The sequence below is a fragment of the Harpia harpyja genome, chromosome 4, assembly GCF_026419915.1.
Source record: "Harpia harpyja isolate bHarHar1 chromosome 4, bHarHar1 primary haplotype, whole genome shotgun sequence".
In the NCBI taxonomy this organism is placed as follows: Eukaryota; Metazoa; Chordata; class Aves; order Accipitriformes; family Accipitridae; genus Harpia; species Harpia harpyja.
In genome coordinates this window covers 45942984-45962512 of record NC_068943.1, presented here as the reverse complement: position 1 = coordinate 45962512, position 19529 = coordinate 45942984, and the positions used below count along the sequence as shown (strand labels likewise).

Here is a 19529-nt window from a genome sequence, read left to right as displayed (position 1 = left end):
AGGGGCAAGCCTGGACTCTCCCTCCACTCACGGGCTCAGAGGGGACCCCCCGCTGCTGCACAGAGCCCTTCTTTCCCTCCTGGGAAGTTTAAGCTAAGTACGCTGCAGCAATTTTAACAGGGGCCTAAACAAGAAGCTCATTCGCTCGCTCATTCACACAGACACAGACTTGGACTCAGACACAGACACAGGCAGGGAAAACCAGAACTTCCCAGAAGAGAGAGTGAGCTCTGTGCAGCCAAACTCTGGGGAGCCATCCCTACCCCCAAGCAGGAAAGGAGAGCCTCAGACCTGCCCCCTGGGCTGCATGGAGGCCAGAGGAGCCTCAACATGCCAAGGGGATCCACGGGTGGCCAAAGGGCAAATGCCATGACACGTCCCAACTCCAGGGGGGGTCACGCTGGCCAGGCTGCCAGCAGGCAGAAAGCCGCCGGGGCCAGAGGAGGGGGGTGTGGGGAAAAAGCCCTCCCCTGCTTACAGGGCGGGCTTGGGGTCCAGAGAGCTCCATTTCCCCCTCGGGTGCAGAGACGGTGGCTCTCACCCTCCTTACAGGGTTGCCACTCTCTCCAGGCAGCCTAACCATGGGGCAACATGGCAAAAGGCCAACGACCTGAGCCCTGGTTACAGGGAGGTCGTCCAGTGCAAAGCCAGCCAGGGCACCAAAGGTGCTGGCAATGCTTTTGTGTGACCACAGCCCCGGTGACAGGGAGATCCCTTTGCCCAGAGCACCTTTCTCTTTCCCCCTCTTCAGCCCACCCCTCCTCCTCTTGCTCGCTCTTGCCTCGCAGTTCCACACAATGCCTTGTCTTTCTTGTCCAGGAGCTGCTGCCAAGGAAGGAGGGCACAGTCAAGTGCCAGCTCCTCCACCTGGAGGAGAGCGGGATGCCAGCCCCCGGAGGGAGGTCCCCACAGCACTCCCAGACCCCCAGCCATCCTTCCCCCCTCCTACCCTCTACCCCCCCGGGCTCACCCACCCTTCTCACCGCCATGGTGCCCAGTGGCCCAGAGGGAGGCAAAAGAGCAGAGGCCCCAGCCCTGCTTCCAGGGCAGCGGCCCAGCTCAAGGAAATAAAAAGGCTTCCCAGTGCCAGGGCTGCCCAGGCAGGACCTGGGCCCTGCTTGCAGGCACATCCCCAGTCCCCAGAGGGGGCCCCTTCCCCCCAGCCTCCCACCTTCCCCCGTGGTTCTCTTTCTCCCAAGCTGCTCCCAGGGCTCAGAGCAGAGAGAAAGAGAGCTAGGGCAGGACATGCCCAGCCCCACTCATCTTAGCCCCACACTTCTGAAAGGCTGGGGCCAGGGACACCTGCCTGCTTACAGGGGGTCCCTCCCAGCACCTCCCGTTGAGCGCAGGGGATGTGCACAGCCCTGCTTACAGGGCAGTCCCCCTCGGCCTGGCATGCTCAAAAGCCCCATGGAGCCTGAGGCTCTGACCTGCGCCAGTTATGGGCTGGCCGTCCTGGCTGCAGCACAACATCACGTCTTCAGGAGCTCTACTTCCCCCCCAGGTGCAGAGACAGTGGCTCTCACCCTCCTTACAGGGTTGCCACTCTCTCCAGGCAGCCTAACCATGGGGCAACATGGCAAAAGGCCAACAAATGCAAAGGCCCAAGCCCTGGTTACAGGGAGGTCATCCTCCAGCACAAAGCCAGCCAGGGCACCATAGGTGCTGGCAACGCCCTTGTGTGACCACAACCCCGGTGACAGCGAGGTCCCTTTGCCCAGAGTGCCCTTCTTTCCTCCACTTCGGTCTCCCGGGCTTCTTCCGCTCCTCTTCTCGCTCGCTCTTGCCTCGCAGTGCCACACGATGGATGCCTCCTCTGTCTGCTCCACCACCAGCTGCTGCATAGGCAGGAGGACGCCGTCAGGACCGAGGGACGCCGGCCCCGCACGAAGCTCTCCACAGCACCACCCGAAGCCCACCCGTCCTCCCACACCTACCCCCTATACCCTAGGCCCCCCACTGCTACCCCCACCGGAAAAAGCCTCACAGATCGGTTTTTCTCACCGAATTGGTGCTCCGGTGCTCCCTGCAGGGACGAGTGCGAAGTGCCCTCTGCTGCTCCGGGCTCCTGGCCGCTCTCGGCGGGCGCTGGACCTCCGCACCTCCTGCGGCGATGGCTGACCGCGCCTCCCCCGGGACGGCGCCTGAGCCCCAGCCCTCCCCACGGCGCTCACAGACCCCCTGAAGGCGGTGGCCGACCCCCGCCCCGAGGCGACCGCAGACGCTCCCCACGAAGGCGGTGCCGACCCCCGCCCGCCCCTTCCCCAGGCGGGTCCCGCTCCCTTTCCCCTCAGGCGCCCGCTGTCCCCCTCACACAGGCGCGCGACGCCTGTTCCCGCCCGCTCGCGCCCCTGCCCCGAGGCGACCGCAGACGCTCCCCACGAAGGCGGCGCCGACACCCGCCCGCCCGCCCCGACGCGATCGCGGACCCTCCCCAGGCGGTGCCGACCCCCGCCCGCCCCTTCCCCAGGCGGGTCGCGCTCACTTTCCCCTCAGGCGCCCGCTGTCCCCCTCACACAAGCACGCGACACCTGTTCCCGCCCGCTCGCGCCCCTGCCCCCGCCCCCGCGAGGCACCTGCGCGACGCCTGTTCCCGCCTGCTCGCGCCCCCACCCCTGCCCCCGCCCCCCCGAGGCGCCCGCGCGACGCCTGTTCCCGCCTGCTCGCGCCCCCCGCCCCTGCCCCCGCCCCCGCGAGGCGCCCGCGCAACGCCTGTTCCCGCCCGCCCGCGCCCCCCCCCGAGGCGCCCGCGCGCCGCCCGGGGGAGGGGGCACGCGCCCCGCGCCCGCCGCAGCCCCCGCGCCTCGTTGCCCGCCCCACAGCAGGGACAGTCTGCGCGGCGCCGGCCTGCGGCGGAGCTGCGGGGGCTCTCGCCAGCATCGGACCCGCTCCCCGTGCCGCGGCGGAGCTCCCACCGCTGCGGCGGAGCCCGCTGGGCTCCTCTGGGACGCGGCACCGGTGGCAGGTCGCGACAGAGTCTGTCGGCAACTGACAGGATCGGTCAGTATCGGACGGGCCCCCCTTCGGCTCCGCCGCGAAGACTCTTGCGCTTACGACGAGGAGGTTTTTATTTCATTCCCAAAGAGCCAGGGGGGCTCCACTGTTAGAATTCGGGAGCAGACTTTCCAGCAGTAGAATTACTTACTGGTGGAAGAGCCTAACAGAACTACCTGGAAGCGCTTCTTTGTGTCTGCGGCAGCCATGAATTACCTAGCACAATCTGGGAGTCGCTATAGTGTCAGCAATGACCTCAGGTCTTGCGAGTCTTCAACATTTGTTAAAAGAAAGGCTTCTTGCTACCTTTCCCCAGTGTAATCCTACAGATCCCAGTAACTCACTCTCTTACTGGAGTTCTCCGTCAGCAGTTACATCTGCTGTAGCTATTAACGCACTACTGGCGGTACAGCTACCCTTTAGGACCAGTTAGTATCCTTTAGAATCTAGTAATGGAATCACCATTTGTGATTACCATCGGTATTACTCAGAAAACAGCCTGCTGGTGCACGCGGCTGGGGCCCCACCGGGTGCACCCCTGGCACAGGCCTCCCTTCTGAGACGGGCTGCGTGGGGCAACCCAGCACACGCCATCATCCCACAGGGACCAAGCATCTGCGCAGAGTGCTTTCAGTGCTCAAACTGTACGCAACCCTTCGGAAACAGCAAGATCCTCCCTCTTCCAGTGTACTCGATACAGTTGCCACCAGCACAAGGCGCTGGGCAAACACAAGCGAGAGTAGGAAAAGTGAATTGGCATCAGTAAGGAGATCAAGCCCAGTCTCACAGGACCCTAGCAAAGAAAGGCTCCACTGGTTAAAATGAGCTTTCATTACACACACGCAGAACAGGAAGGTGCTTGGTCTGCATTAACAGGAATTTCCACATTTACAATGTGTGCAGGTACTTGAAGTCCACACCGCCTTTGTAAGAGGCACTGCAATAACACACAGGTCCAACAAGATGTAGGCCACATTTTCCGGATCGGCAACAAGCGCAGACGCTGCTCAAGCCCCTGAAAACAACAGAGAAGGCTCTACCGAAGAGCTACCCGCAAGCGTTGGTTTTTCTCCTTCCGAAAGAGCAGCTGCATCCCTGCCACCTCCTGGCGGCTCAGTGCCTTGTCACAGGACTGGAAGGTCAGCCGGTGGCAGAGGCTCTTCCGTCCGGTCTCGGACTGCTGGAAACTATCAATTAACTGGATGGAGACAACCATTTCACCTGACACCTGCCTAGCAACTGTGTGAAAAGCAACTTCATCAAATTGTTCCCCATCAGGAACCCAAAAGCTGACATCATGCACATAGGAAGGTGGAAAAAGAGAAAACACTTGAAAAGCCATATGTCAGTCATCCGTAGCGTGTACATTGACACCCCTGGACAGTCTCTGCGTTGAAAGAGTGAACATCACTCAAGACAAACCTGGCTCTTGCCACCACAGCCAACCATGTGCCAGCAGTTGTGCTGCTCTCTCCTTGGCTGATGAGATGTCCCACCCCATCCACTGCAGAGCTGGAAGGAAAGCCAGACAGTAAGGAAAATTCTGCTAGGACAGTCAAAAGTTTTAGCGTGACCGCAAAACATCTGCAAAGTGGTAGAAAGCCATATCACAGCAGTCAGCATAGCTCTTTATCTGGTTTATTCACCGAAAAAAGAGAGGGCAAAATGTTGCTGCTGACCAACCTCTGGGGTGCTTGCTGACCACCCCTACCCCAATGACTGTGAACCCCCTCACCCTGAGATGCTTGTGTGTTCCCCCCACTGCAAGATGAATGCTGAACAGCCCTTCCCTGACATGCTTGATTACTGTCCCCAAAAAGGCTGTTGCCAATCCCCTTGAAGACAGTTCCCAACCTGTCCCCCAAAATAGTTGCCAACTCCCATTGCCAAGGCAATTGCTGACACCTTGCTGCAAGGCAGCTGCTGACCCCCCCTCTCCCCCCAGTCATGGCCTCCATTGTGTCAGCTGTGGTGTCCAGGATGCGGCACCCCACTCTACCCGTGGCTGTACCTGGGCAACGTGCCAGACTTCTTCAGAACCACAAAGCTCTTGTATTTGTCTTTCTAAGAAGCTGCTATACTTCAAACGTAACTGCATTTCAGGTGCATTTTAGTGCAAAATCCAGTACGGCTTTTTACGTTGTTATTCCTTTTGCTGTATTTTGTACAGAACCTGCCATGTCAGTCTCAGGGACCCATTTACAAACTTACTTCAGGAAAGAGAACAGTCCTTTGGTTAAAGAGCAGGGTCGAGGCACAGGAGAGCTGAACTCCCTCCTGGCTATATCAGGGTATTAATGCATGCATGCTTTTAGTTGCTTTATGCCTTGACTCCCCAGCTGTAAAAAGGGTTTAACGACACTCGTCTGGGTCTTGTGCATATATGTCTTTCAAGACTTAGCACAGGGACTATCTCTGTAGGTAAGTCAATGTCAAATACAACATGGTGCTGGTTTCCTCAGTGCTACTGCAATACAAATAATAATTAGTATTTCTGAAGGGTAATTGTCATTGAGTCTTGACCTGGAATTTTTAGCTGCATATCCGATCTGAAGAAATTCTTGGAGGAAGGCTGATCCAGGTGGAAGTGCAAGCTACTTCTCCATTGCATTTGACACAAGGTGCTCTGGCAGTGGCCCCCTTCCTGCCTGCATTCTGGCAACAACTGTAAAGAAACTGGACCTAGAAGTTGAATGTGGCGAGTTCTTTTTATGTGCTCTCAAATTCAGCCTTACAGACAATGCTTTTGCATTCTTAACTTTCTCCCACTATGTGGGTTTTACCAACAGGCAGTTAGTGGAAACTTGCTTCCACTGAAAGTGAGGAAACAGTAACACGAGTAAAGCAAAAGGATAAAGGGACTCGGCTCCTTAGACATGAGAAAAGCTGTAAAGCTGAGTGGCTGGATCTCTGGAGCTCTTGGGTCCTGTCCACATTCCCAATCAACAAACTTGGGTTTCATCATTTTTCCTAACAATCTATTCTCCTTGATGGCATGCTCTAGTCTACAGCGCTTTATTTTACGTGGCTCTTCTGCACGCTGATTTACTGTCTGCTTTCCCATTTCTGTGATCAGACTGTGTGCTGGTGCTTGCACATACTGCATTTTAAGCTCTGCTCTCCCTTATAGCTGGACCACTACTACAATTCTTCCTCTACTCTGCAGTTTGTGGACTTGCTCATGCAGAAGGAAAGAAAGGAAGGAGAGACATGCTTAAAGCAGAGATTGGATATCTTGCCCTCTGGGTCAGCAGCAGCTCTACAAAAGCAATACCGCGTGCAAAGCAAAATCAATTGGTTTTCTGATCATTTTAGCAGTGCCGTGGGATGTGCAGGACCAGTCAGCTGCTCATGGTTCACAGGCCATGGATTTCTCCAAGTTGTGGACAGCGTATGTTTTTGGTTTTCTGTCTATGATGCAGCCAAAGGCTTACGAAAGCACTGCCCAAGACAGCAAAGCCAGTAAGGGATCCCAGCAGAATGGGTACCAGCATGGCAGAATCAGGACCTGGAAAGAAAGAAAGAAGTAATCAAGCAGTGAACAGCATTAAGAGAGGGAGGGACAAGAAAGAAGGTTAAACTCCCATTCATCTTTATAGCATGCCAAGCAGGTACAGCTAAGTTTCTTTCCATAGAGTAGTTTGAACAGGTAGTGCCTTTTCAAAGACACTACCTTCTTTGCCATAAGATCCCAGCAGTAAATATTCTTTGCATAAAGAAGTAAAGACACAAGAAGTTAGGTGACTCTCAGGGATGGTGCTAGTGGATTTAAGAAGTCTCTCATGCTCATGATGTACCAGGTTCAGCATCACTCCTTTCTAATAGCTGGACAACATCTAATTAACATTAATTAGCTGCTGTATTTCACCTATGAACAGAAAGAAAAAAGAAAGCGCTCCTGATTCATGACCAACCTCATTCTGCACCTAATTTTCCTAAGTTAGATTTTTGTCCAGTTATCTGTGGATGGTGTTTCCTTGCTGTACCAAAAAACTACCTCTAAATATGGGGACTCTTCCCTAAGCTCAGTATAAAATACGACTGCATTGCTCTTTCATTCTAAAAGCTGCAAAGTTAACAGAAAAAAATATTTAAAAGAAGGTCCCTATACATTGACTCCTCCCATCTCATCTCACCTAAAACCCAGCCACTTGAAGGAAAGCGTTTGTGAATATCTCTCACTATTATTTTAATGACATTCCTCATCCTCAGTCAACATGTTTCACCAAAATACTACAACATGCAGGAAAATTCTTTTCAGCTGGAGGACATTCTGCCTTATTTTAATCCCCTCTCCTCCTTCTAAAGCTTCAGTTCCTGCAGAGGATGCATTTGGCTTTGTGCTGTCTGAAAGTCTATCAGATCTGATGCTGATTAACCATCATGTTTGGGATTTAAGAAGGCCAAAACAAAGGTGAAGAGTTGTTGGGATATAATCTAGTCATACCAGATGGCTGTCAAGAAAGTTGTTAAAAGTGTAGTGTTTTTCTTACAGCGGGAAAAGTTGAACAGAAACTTCTGCAAGAGAGACAGAGAGAGAGAAGAAAAAACAGGAGACCCACCTTCCACAGGTTTATATAGAAACCTGTTCTTCATTCTCAAAACTGGACCAAATGAGATCAGGTTGTGCAGGTTTTCATAGCTGTTGCTGTCACTTGGCTGGAGAAGTGGCTCTATACTTTCAAAGCAGTCCTGGGAAAGATGTATGAAAATCATTTGAAAGCATACAGAACAGAATCTCCTGCACTAGTGACTGTGCACAGTCCACAGCAACCACAGCGCTGATCGGAGCAGGTCTCCTTAGAGTCAGTCTTTGTCCAGCTCTGCTGTCATTCCAAAAAGCGAGTTGCCTAATGCTTGGACCAGTCCGTATGTAAATCTCTATTGCCTAATTCCTGTTTCCTAGGGATTAGCAACTATTGTTACCATTTAATATCATTAAGTCATCTTCCAGACTTTTAACAAAGGGATTGACCAGATATGGGGTGACCCTGATGTGGTGCCTTTGTTACAGGGAGTGGCCAAGTTCTTTCCCAGAGAGTCCAGCTCTCTTTTTAGGCCCAATGGTTGTGTTTGCAGCGTCTAACAGGAAGTACTGTTAGAGCAAGCAGGGCCATACGCAAGATGCAGACATTCATCCTTCACATGCCCATGCAACTGATTTTCTAATTCCTGCCAAAGCTTCTTAAAAGCAGACTCAGCCTGACTGGCTGAATTTTTGGAGCTTTTCTAGCTCCACCATGCAGCCCAACCACTCAAACTTTCATGAATCTCATGGATCTTCTACATCCCTCTCAAACACTTATTTGCACTACTTCTGTAGTACTGTGCCTTTTAAATGCACAGCATGGCCTATGGCTAACTATGACACACTCCCAAGTGTTTCACAGAAGCCTTATCCCTGAGCCCTCCCAGCTTGTGGAAGCCTGAAAACTTCCATATCCCAGACCCAGGACAATCCAATATAGACACAGATTTGAGCCCTTTCACGTATTTCTACAATGCAGAACTATATCGCTCTGCTGAGCCTTTTCCTTGCGATTCTCCTATAAGGTTGCTACTTGCTTATTTGTTGATATGATGCTTATGCGGATTACATGTAAAGTGAAAATAAAGCACTGTGAGCTCATCTTAATTGAGAGTAGAAATTCAGCCAGGGCTTTAGGAGACACAGAGTATGCAGGAGATTAAGAAAGAACTGTATGAGCCGGAAGAAGGTGGAGCTCTATAATGTACCACCAAGATTCTTTACTGAATTGACTGTACTTGCTGGAAGCACCAGATCTTTCCAAAAGTGCCTTAGACCAGTGAGAACAGACCTGTCTCATGTACCTGTTCACATCCGGTTTTGCCATGCAGACAGACATTAAGCTGACAGTGCAAATAGGCCACTGAGTGATTCAGCATCTGGAACGGCTGGATGGTGAAGCTAGCAGCTCTGGACTTACTGCTGTGTAGTAACTGGATGTGTCTGCATTCAAATGGCAACCTGGCAAGGACAAATAGCAAACAGTTTCAAATTCCAGCTCTCCCTGACTAAAGGCAGGGAAGAGGGGGATCTGCTGACACAGGTCTGCACAAGTTCTAAGCCAGGTACCTGCATCTACAGAGTCAGAGTTAAACAAAAATCCACAAAATGTCAGCATCTCAGGCTGTTCCTGTCCCTGCTGTGGAGGCCACAGTCCTAGAGCAGCAGAATTGTTTCTTGGAGGTTGATTTTGCTACAACCATTAAAACGGCTGCTGTAGTGCGATAATCGTTCCCTGACCTAGACAAATTCAGAAGCACTGCAGAGGTGATCTCCCGCTATAGCCAATAAGGGCAAACCAGAAAGCTCTTTTACTGATGACGATAATGCGTAGTGCTGCTAACGCACATTTCATGCCCCAGTGGTTTTACGAACATCAACTAATGAAACCTGCAATTTCCCTGGGCTCAACCCAGACAGGTTAGGCAAGAAGAGCCGTGAAATGCTGATGATGGGGAAATGGAGGCCTGTGGAGATGCCTGGCTCCCATCCTTGGGCTGCTCTGCTCCTAGGCTGTGCTGTCCCGTAGTGGGAAGTGCAGGAGGATGCTGTAAGCCTGACATCTGTGACAGTACGACATGGAGAAGTGGGATAGCTTACTTACATAAATCAAAGGGTGAAGGGAGATTTTTTTTTTCCCTGAGGATTCTTTGTTTTATCAAGCCCTTGGTATTACTCACAAGACAGCTAAGGGAGCAGAGCACTCTCAGACTCGTTCCCACTGCTTTGAGCTTATTCTGAACTTCAGAGAGATCAGACTGCAGCCACGGGCTACAAGAGAGGGTCCTCTAAGGATCAGCCCATTCCCAGCCCAGGCCCGAAGAGCAGCGTGAAGCTATGCCCACCCCTGCAGCTCCGTGTCTGACCTGCGGAACAGGCAGCACATAGCACCTGGTCCCCCTGGGCTGGCGGCAGGCGTCACACAGCACGACCGGATCTGGAGCACGGGCTGGCTGCTGTTAGTCTGCACAGCGATTAAAGCCAGGAAAGTCTCTTCGGAAGGAGCCGACCCTTCAACCTCAGGGCCCGCTTCTGCAACGGGACGCAAGCTCATCTGCACGGTGTAGTTACCAGAGCCGCAAACATCATCACTCACAACTGCAAGGCTTTTAGGGAAAGAAGGAAAAAAAGCTGAGGCCCAGCTAGGCTCCACAGCCTGTTAGGAATACAAGAGCATTAGGGTGAGTTTCCTCAGTGAAACCAAACAGGAGGTTGGAACCAATGAGCAACATGTAGACTCTAGCATGGCAGAGCCTCCCGCGATCAGAACCACCTCCTCCCTTTCTGCACAGTCAAATCATTTGAACCGAGGGGAACCTGGAAGTGTTTCCACCTTCTTTCCTAGTGCATTTGATCACTTGAGCAATATCACATGTTCCCACTTGTAAAACTGCATGTAGATTGTTTTTGGTAGGAGAGGCAGACAGTCGAAGGCTATTGCGAAAAAGAAAACTAGGTCTGAAGGACAGTATTAATATCAGAAATGTGAAAAGACCCCCCTTTTTTTAATGTGATGTCATTGCTGAACAAACTAAGTGTTTTTAAAACCACAATACAGCATACCCATGTTACTGAGCTCATGGAGCAGTTTGGATATTAACCCCCCCCTCCTTAAATCACGCAGCAGAAATATGCAACAGCAACTACAATGAGATAATTACCCATTCAGAATGGTGGCATCTGATTGCAAAACCTTCCTCTGATGTGATTCACTCAGCAGTGCACTGGGCTCTGAATCCAGCAGTGTTAGAACAGTTACTAAGCCTTCATCTGCTGCTTCTGTTACTTCATTTGTTCTAACCATCTCCTCTGCCTCTGTGTTCAACAACAGCCTCTCAGATTGTCCAGTGTTTGCAACACCCAGCAAGGAATTCCCCTGTGGCGTAAGCGCTACCAGACTCCGAGAAGAATGTGAGGGGCTCTCTGGGGTTGGAAGGAACTGGATTAGATCTCTTGCTAGAAGCATCTCAGTGTCATTGACAGCTACTTTGTTGAAGACAGCTGAATGATTAGTAATCTTATTTACAAACCTATTAGCAGAGACAGAAAATGCTTTTGTTGTAGGTGGCCCAGTGGCATACATAACAGTGTCAGGGCTGGAATGACCAGTCTCATGTTCAATGTTATCTTCCAGTGATACCTTCTCCAAAGGGCGTCTTGCTGATGCTTGATGTAATGAAGACATGTGTGCCTGATTGGGCAGCTGGCTAGTGGTGGCTGCATCTCCTTTCACTAACATGTCCTCACTCTTCCCCATTGATGTAGAGACCACAGTTGATTTGTTCACTCTGGCAATTGTAGGCAGCACCATGTTTGGATCAGATCGGATAGTTGGTGTTGGCAGGTAAAACACTTTTTTGTTTGTAAGTGGAGTAGAGATATAATCATTCTTCGCCGCAGAGAGAGAAGTCATTGCTAGTGGAGACTGTGATTTGGTCTGTGTCAATTTAGGCTGTCTTTCAAGAGCAATAATAGATCCTGCAGACACAGATGGTTGTACCAGAGTTAAAATCACCTTATTCCCAAGAACTGCTGGGGGTGGTTGCTGTGTTCTTGTGTTAAACATGGCTGACAGAGACATACTTGTTCCCAGGAATTTACCAGTTTCTATTTTTCTTGCACTTGTGCTGATTTCAGTTGGCTTTGTATTTTCTCCCATGTTGGCTTGTGAGAACAGTTTAGTAGGGCCTCGATGGATGTGGTCATGTTTCATGGCTGATAGCAGGGGAACATGTGTAGACACAGGCAAAGGTGGGCTTGCAGGAGAGTTGGTATACATCCTTGGATGGGTAATTGTAGCCAGAAGTTTCCCAGAAACTGTTGTTTTTATTTGGACCTTTGTTGAAAATGGAGTATGCACTGGTGCTATTGTTGGTGTCTCTGTCATTTTAAAGGTCTTGGGCACAATGGGAGTAAATTCCAAATGTTTAGTAAGATCAGATTTTATAGAAGTGGTGTGGGTTTGTGCTGCTTTAGCACTCACAGTGACTCCCCCTGAACAGGCCACGCTGCCCACTTCTGAATCTTTGTGATCATTTCCAGCTGGAAGCGCTGATAAAGCTGATGACGTGCTGGGTACAAACGGAACTCGTGATGGCAGCCTTTGAAGTGACTCAGTACTTAGGAGACTTTGTGATGTGGACTGCAAAGGCATGATGCTTGTGAACATCTTTAATGGGTATTTTATGGTTCTAGCTGACCGCAAGGTCAAACACTCTGTGCATTGTGCATGGACAGAGGAAGGTGCGGTCACTAAACCTTGGTGATGGCCAGTAGTTTGCAGCATTAGTTTCTTACTGTGCTGAACCTGATCTACAGTCCCTGTGGTAGTAAACAGAGGTTGGGAAGGCATTTGAAAATCAGGGAGTCCCTTTGTTGACAGTAAAGGAATTACGGAAGAATAATGTGGCTCTTCAGCGGTGAAAAATACTTCAGGGGAAGTATGGGGCCTATGCTGTGCAGATACCACTAATGGCGGCGCAGTAGAGGTGAAGGGCTCTGCTAACATACCGTTAAGTAAAAGCAAATCAGTCCCCTTGGCCTCTTGGGAATTGGGAGCAGGTATCTGGTATTCAGGCAGCCCATGCAGATGGATGGCCTGCACTGTAGGGCTAACCCTCATCCATGGTTCCAGCAAATGATTTGATGCCGAGGTAACAGCTTGAAACAAATTAGTGATGACTGTATAATTAGGATTAGTTAGCACTGGCTGAGAAGTTACTTTTGTTTTCTCTGCTTGTTGGTTAGACACAGTGGAGAGAGTAGTTTCAGGCCTCAAAGACTTACCAGTGGGATAAGAGGAACTAGTTTTCATTGGGAGAGCATGGCTGCTTTCAGGCGTGCCCAAATTCAGATTTTGCTTGTTTGTGAACATGAAGGCAGTTTTGTGGTCATCTTCACCCTCAGGAGAGGGTGCCATCTCTAAATCTGGTCTGTCAGTGGGCAAAAGGATAAACACAGGCTTAACCAGGATTAAGCTAGAAGGACTCAGATGTTGTAAGTTTGCAAGGTCCAGCACTGAAGAATTTGCTGCTGCCAGGATTTGCTGAATGGAAACCAGACCCTCAAAGCTGATATTTTGGAATTTTGTAGGTAGAGGGGAATCTTGCATGGGCTGCAGGCATAGCATGCCATTAGTACTTTTCAGCAGAAAGGACAAGTACGGGGATGATGGTAGCATTGTAAGTTGATCACCTCTAAAAGCACTGAGGTTTTTGGTAGCTGCATCATGTGACATACCAAACTGCTGCACTAGTGCTTGTGCCAGGTATGCTGGGATCTCATCAGAAACACTGGGCACCAGTGGTTCGGGATGTGCTGTTGTTGAGCTGGACTGGCTTCCCTGTGCATGGAGTGAGGGCAGTTTTGAAGCAAAAGCTGCCAGGCTGCCAGCTTGCTGGATCTGGGAGGCTGAAGGGGCAAAGGTGTGAAGAGGAACCTTCTGGTTGCCATTGTCATGCAGTCCAGAGGGGGTGGGGACTGGGCTGGCTTGTAGAGTCAGTGGGGGAGAACCAGTTTTACCTATTTGTTGCAGAAGACTTTTCTTTCTCTTGGAGTCTTCCACTGTGCTCATCTGCAGCATCATAGGGAAGGCTTCCTGAGTTACAGGATGGGCAGAAGTGCCTTGAACCTGAGGCCCAGAACCAGTAGAGGTGGATGAAGTTGGTATGTGAAGTCCTTTCTCAGCAGAGGTGGGGATGCCCATTAGCTGCAATCCAACATAAGCAGGAAAAGATGCACCTGGTGACTGAAGCCCTGCATGAACAGAATCAAAAGTGCTTACAGGTTGAAGGGCTGCATTCTCAAAGGTAGACCTACCTGGTAAGAGTGCAGGTGTTACTCCTTTTAGCTCTTTAGTAGTTTGGGAAAGTTTTAATGTGGAAATCCACAACTGGCTTAATGAGGATGAATTAGCAGAAGTCTGTGGGCTCTCAGGGGATCTGGATTTTTCAGGTTTACTTGTCATTGTCTGATGATCAGTATCTCTTTGCAAAACTAGAACTGCGATTTCTTGAGAGCTCCTGTTGGTTTGTGGGGAAACATGTTGTTTAGTACAGTTGAGAGTCTGGGACAAAGAGAGGGGCTGTTGTCTATCAGTTGTGCTAATGGGCCCTTGAAATGGAGATGGAAGTAAGTCATCACGAACTAGAGCTTCCAGATGCATCAATAATGAAGAAGAATGTATGTTGCCTTGTGGGAGTGTCTGAAGAGCAGGCAACTGGGTTGTGTGTCCAGAACCATTTATTAAAGCTATTGTTGAGTTTCTGGCTTTACTCCCTGTTGTTTCCTGCTTCAGAGATAAAATAGGGGAAAACTGAATAGCATTAGTCTGTGTCATTCTGGAATAGGCTGCATCAAGGCCCCCTGAAGCTGGCTTTTGTAGGAATGCAGAAGTTGTAAATTTAGCATCCATATTCTGAGTCTTCTTCAGGTATGCAGGTGTCACACCAGCTTTGCTGTCAGGCTGGACTTGTGGATTTGTGTCTTTTGGCCTTTTGCTAGTGGGAGGCATTCCTGTTGGTAACCAATCCAGCCTTGCACTTTCAAGAGCAATCTTAACTCTGGTGGGAAATGGAGGTGCTGCTATTTCTTTTCTTGGAGGATGAAAATTTACCGTTGAAGTCAGAAGAGACATTTTAGGACTTGGCACCTCCATCTGCATGATAACAGGAATGGAAGAGACAGCTGTAAACTCGAGAGAGTCTTGATATGTCCTTCCACTGAGAAAGGGCTGGGGCAGCCCAGCACTAGAACTGGTAGGACTGAAACTAGCCTCAGTAATATTTTCCGGTTTTCCTTGCAGTGACCTGTCTGGCTGTTTGAGACGCGTGGTAGCCTGTGATCCTTGTGTGGAGACAGGGATGCTTATGCTACTCAAGAGCTTGCTAGCAAATATGTGTCCATCCTGGAGTTTTAAAGCTGCTGCTTCTGTGTACAGTTGCTCAGGCACCTCCAAGTTTCTAACCAATTCCTTAGGCAGCACAGCTGTTCTTTTTACAGCTGTCTCTGTGTGGACAGGAATGAAGTCAGCTGTAATTTCATTGGTAGGATCAACTGCTGGACTCTGAAAATTAAAGGTCACCTCATCTGAGTTATCTTCTGTAATGGAAAACACTTTGCTGGGCACTGGGCTGCTCTCAGCTCTTGGCTGGGCTTCTCCAGGAAAGCTCAGGCCTAATACTTCACTGATGTGATGTTTGCTCCTGGAGGCACCTAGTGAACAGAAAACAAGCCCTTTGCCTATTCAGTTGTACATGAACTTTTAACAGCTTGCAGCAGCACTTTGCAACAGGCTGAGCAGGAAGCGGAAAGTTAAGCGGCCACCGGCTCCATTGAGAACCCTACAGGAGGGAGGATGCGCAGCTTTGGCACTGCCACTTATAGCCAGCTGCTATAAATCTGATCCTCTGCTGTTTATATTCAGTGTTATATGAAGGATGACACTTCATACTCCTGCCATACTGATGCAAAGCATTAAACAGCCAGAGAGGAACCCTTTATCTTAATTGTACAAGGATATAAATGACAGCAGAAGATGCGGGAGAATTAAACCCTCAGGTTGCCTGAGGACAGGCTGGTAGCTCTTTAATAGCAAAGCAAGATTAATATATACATGAATGAGCTCACTCACCTGGCTCTCCTTAACCACTCTTCCTCCCCCAATATCCCAGTCCTATGATGAGTTTCCTGATTCATACTGGGTGACCAGGCAGGACAAAGCTGGCTTGTTTTGTGGAAGTGACACAGAACAGACAGAACATAGTAACTTCTCTGCTTTTAACTTCTCAAATCAAAAGGAGACACTTTGTCATTTAAAGAGGCAGATCTACGGTTTAAAAGGCTATTGTTTTATCCACACAATTTACTTTTTTCTGTCTTCACATTCCCAAGTATACTTTCCAAACCATGGACTAAAATATTAATGTACTTTCCTCTCCAAAAACTTCAAGCATTTTCCCTTAGGCAACTGCCAGCAAATACATGTATCTAAAAGCTAAAAAGTTATAACGCATTTAAGTGTTATGCATTTAAATCGTGGTTTTTGACAAAAGCAAAGCAGAAGTTTAGCCATTTCGCTCCAGATGAAATCCCTGGGCTGGCATCCAAGTGTAGTGCCTTAAGAGGAGATTCTGTGGTCATTTGGAAAACCAGTACTACTTTCAGTCAACAGTGAGCAGGGTAACCTGATATAAGGGAACCGCAAAAGCTGATATATTGCTAAAAAAGAAATGGAAGTTAATGGATGATGGAGACTGGTATGTTAAATCTATAAAATACTTTGAATTGTGGTTTTGTATAAACAAATGAAACTCCCGTGGTTTAACCCCAACTCAGCAAAGCAACACAAGCAATCTGTCTGTAAAGACAAGCACTTACGGAATCAAGGTCTTGTATAAATAAACTGGTGTAAATATCCACAAATACACCTTGCAGGGGGACAGGGTAATTTAAAAAAACATAACGAGCAAACAGAATCCACAAAAACAATAGAATTACTAATTAGATGGAAAATTCTTTGACACCACCCTCCCAAGTTTATCTTTACTGAAGAGAACGGTCTGCCTGAAGACACAAGACTGCTTTCATTAACCAAGTTAATTTTATGTAGACTTGCAGGGTATGCTCACAGGCACACAGTAAGAGGTGGAAAGCAAAGACTGACTGGTTCCCTGCAGTGAGTGACAGCAGCCCTATGAACTTGTTTGAGGCATGACAGCATCACAAACTCATCACTGATTTCATGCTCTCAGAAATATTTGGCAGGAAAGCTGTTCCCAAAGAAAATGCAGAACAATGTGTTACTACATGGTGAAGAGGGGAGCCCATGCTTAATGTGATAGAAGTGTAACTGGAAAAGTGTATTCTGAACAAGGCTTCAGCAGACACGAATTTGATCCTCAGTTCTGCTATGGACCTACTCTGTGAAAAGTGACTCTCTTTTTCCTTTGCTTTCCCCCACCTGCATGGGACAATATATTCTTTGGGGAATGGACTGTCTCTTAGCTTGGGTAAGTAGCACAGCTATGCCCTGATTTGGGGCCACTAGTACTCCCACAACAGAAACCATTTAAACCAAATTTTGAGATTTACAGCACAGCTGCACAAACAGAGAGAAGTTGCTCCTTTATCTCATTGTTGTCACACACCTGAGACTGATAGCACAATATTTAGCATAGTTTTCCTGCTCACTGGTAATAGAGGAAAAGAAGGCAGAAAGACAGCAATTAAGATTAGAACAAAACATATCACTCACCAGATAAATCTGATAGTCCAGCTGCAATCAGAATAAAGATGGGGAATTTCTCCTGCATCTTGTCCAGTAACAATATATTCAGATAGGAAGCAGCTCGCCAAGGAGTCACTGCTGCCTCTTAGCAATAGGCATTTGCTGTGTTTATTCTGGAAGGGCAGAGGATTGGGTTACTTTATATGAGCTTAGGCCAGAGAGCAACCAATAGTCTGTTCCAAAAAAAAAAAACCAACCAAAAAAACCCACCAACCCTGCACCAATTGGAATCAATTGATTTTTAACAAAAGAAGAAAGTGCATGGCAAAGATGGAAAATGTGACTGTAAACATGAGAGGTTGCCTATGCAAGGCAGCTCTTTATCTCTGAAGAAAGAGTTAAAACGCTACCTTGAGTACTGTGTGCAGTTCTGGGCCCCACAATTTAAGAAGAATGTGAAGGTCCTTGAGTGCATCCAGAGGAGAGCAACTAAGCTGGTGAAAGGGCTGGGAAGAATATCCTGTGAGGAGCGGCTGAGGACTTTGGGCTTGTCCAGTTTGGAGAAAAGGAGGCTGAGGGGCGACCTCATTGCTCTCTACAGCTTCCTGAGGAGGGGATGTGGAGAGGGAGGTGCTGAGCTCTTCTCCCTTGGGATCCAGTGAGAGGACGCGTGGAAATGGTTCAAAGCTGCATCAGGGGAGGTTCGGACTGGACATTAGGAAGCGTTTCTTTACTGAGAGGGTGGTCAAACACTGGAACAGGCTTCCTAGAGAGGTGATGGATGCCCCAAGCCTGTCAGTGTTTGAGAGGCATTTGGACAATGCCTTTAATAACATGCTCTAACTTTTGTTTTGTCCTGAAGTGGTCAGGCAGTTTGACTAGATAGTTGTAAGTCCCTTCCAACTGAACAACTCTATAATTCTAATTCTACCCAAGAAGGGTCAGAAGGTTTTGCCAGTTTGTGCTGAGACAAATATACACAAGGATCAGTCTGGATCCCAGATGGAGACACTTCACTAAAGCAATCCATTTATGTAGGTGTTTGGCTCTGTGAGCCCAAGATGGACATTCTCTCCCCATGACCCTTCAGAGTTAGGCCACACTGAAGAGAAGATTACAGTTCAGCGACTAACCCCATTTGGCTCAGAGCAGCCTGAACTAACATTTTGGTGAGACAGGAATGAAAACCATAGTGAAAGAACAAGCACAACAAATGCTTAACAAGCGCACCATTTAAACTTTCATAACAACCAAAGAGACCAGAGGCTTCTTAGGCAAAGTCACAGTTATACCCCTTTTACCTTTAACTGTAAGGCCCTAGTGTCCTTGCAAATACTCACCTGAAGATAGTAAGCAGTATACATCAGGGATCTTTCTAGTGCTAGGCACCTGCACACACACAAATAGTGAGCTAAACTCTCGGAGACAGGAAATTTAGAACAATGCCAGTTAAGGAGATAAGAAAGAACATTATTACATAGCCATGACTGTTGTGAGTGCAGTGGAAGTCATATGTAAAAAAATAAGCAAAAGTCAGATAAGTAGCATAATGACAGCTCAGAATAGCACTGCAAAAGACACTGAGGATGAGGCAATTGGTCTTGAGGGAAATAACAATAAACCATTATCCATCCTTCAGCAAACTGATAAAGTGTAGTCTAGTAGATAATCCAACAGATTAGGTGCTGACAGGTATCTTTTCCAGTCCTAGCCATGTCACTCACCTGAATGAGGTAACCAAGGTCAGGTCACTTCATCTTTTTCCCACTCTTAAGTTGTCTGGGAAAGAAGATTACTCTGACTGGCTTTTGTATAGCACCTGACACACAGGGCCCTAATTTCAGTCGGTGCCTCTACCCAAAACCAGCACACGGTAATTTGTCACATTAGCCAACACATTAAACACTTCCAAGGAGGCTCCATTTCCAGAAGTTCCACATCTCCAAGTTGTGTTCTGCTTCTTCCACTGGTTGACAGTCTAACCATTGCCTGGTCTTCTCTTCACACAGCTGATAGTGAGGCCAAGTCTGTATTACTGTGTTACCCAGATTAGAACAGATATGCTATTTTGCATCCTAGGTACTGTGATCAAAGTTTGCGATCTGCAATTCAGCCCATATCACATTGACAGACAGACACAGAAAGCAGCATGATACATCAGCATGGATACCAAACCTGGTACTGTTAAGACTAACCAGCATGAAACTTCACATTTATAACTAAGGGAATAATTCTGCTAGAAACAGTAGTTAGTACACTCATAGTCTCTGCAGACTGCTT

The 19529-nt window shown here is 48.7% G+C and overlaps 2 protein-coding genes across 2 annotated transcripts; both read right to left on the bottom strand.

Moving 5' to 3' along the window:
- Positions 1–966: 966 nt before the first annotated feature.
- LOC128141200 (uncharacterized) lies at positions 967–4210 on the bottom strand. Its single transcript, XM_052785809.1, has 3 exons — positions 4046–4210; positions 2005–2301; positions 967–1838 (listed from the first exon to the last, which is right to left on the bottom strand). Exons 1-3 carry the CDS (start codon positions 4208–4210, stop codon positions 1473–1475), a joined length of 828 nt encoding a protein of 275 aa, XP_052641769.1. The 3' UTR covers positions 967–1472.
- LOC128141199 (uncharacterized) lies at positions 3808–18074 on the bottom strand. Its single transcript, XM_052785808.1, has 7 exons — positions 17660–18074; positions 17277–17422; positions 10684–15235; positions 9889–10128; positions 8827–8983; positions 7557–7686; positions 3808–6502 (listed from the first exon to the last, which is right to left on the bottom strand). Exons 2-7 carry the CDS (start codon positions 17332–17334, stop codon positions 6351–6353), a joined length of 5289 nt encoding a protein of 1762 aa, XP_052641768.1. The 5' UTR covers positions 17335–17422; positions 17660–18074; the 3' UTR covers positions 3808–6350.
- Positions 18075–19529: the final 1455 nt, after the last annotated feature.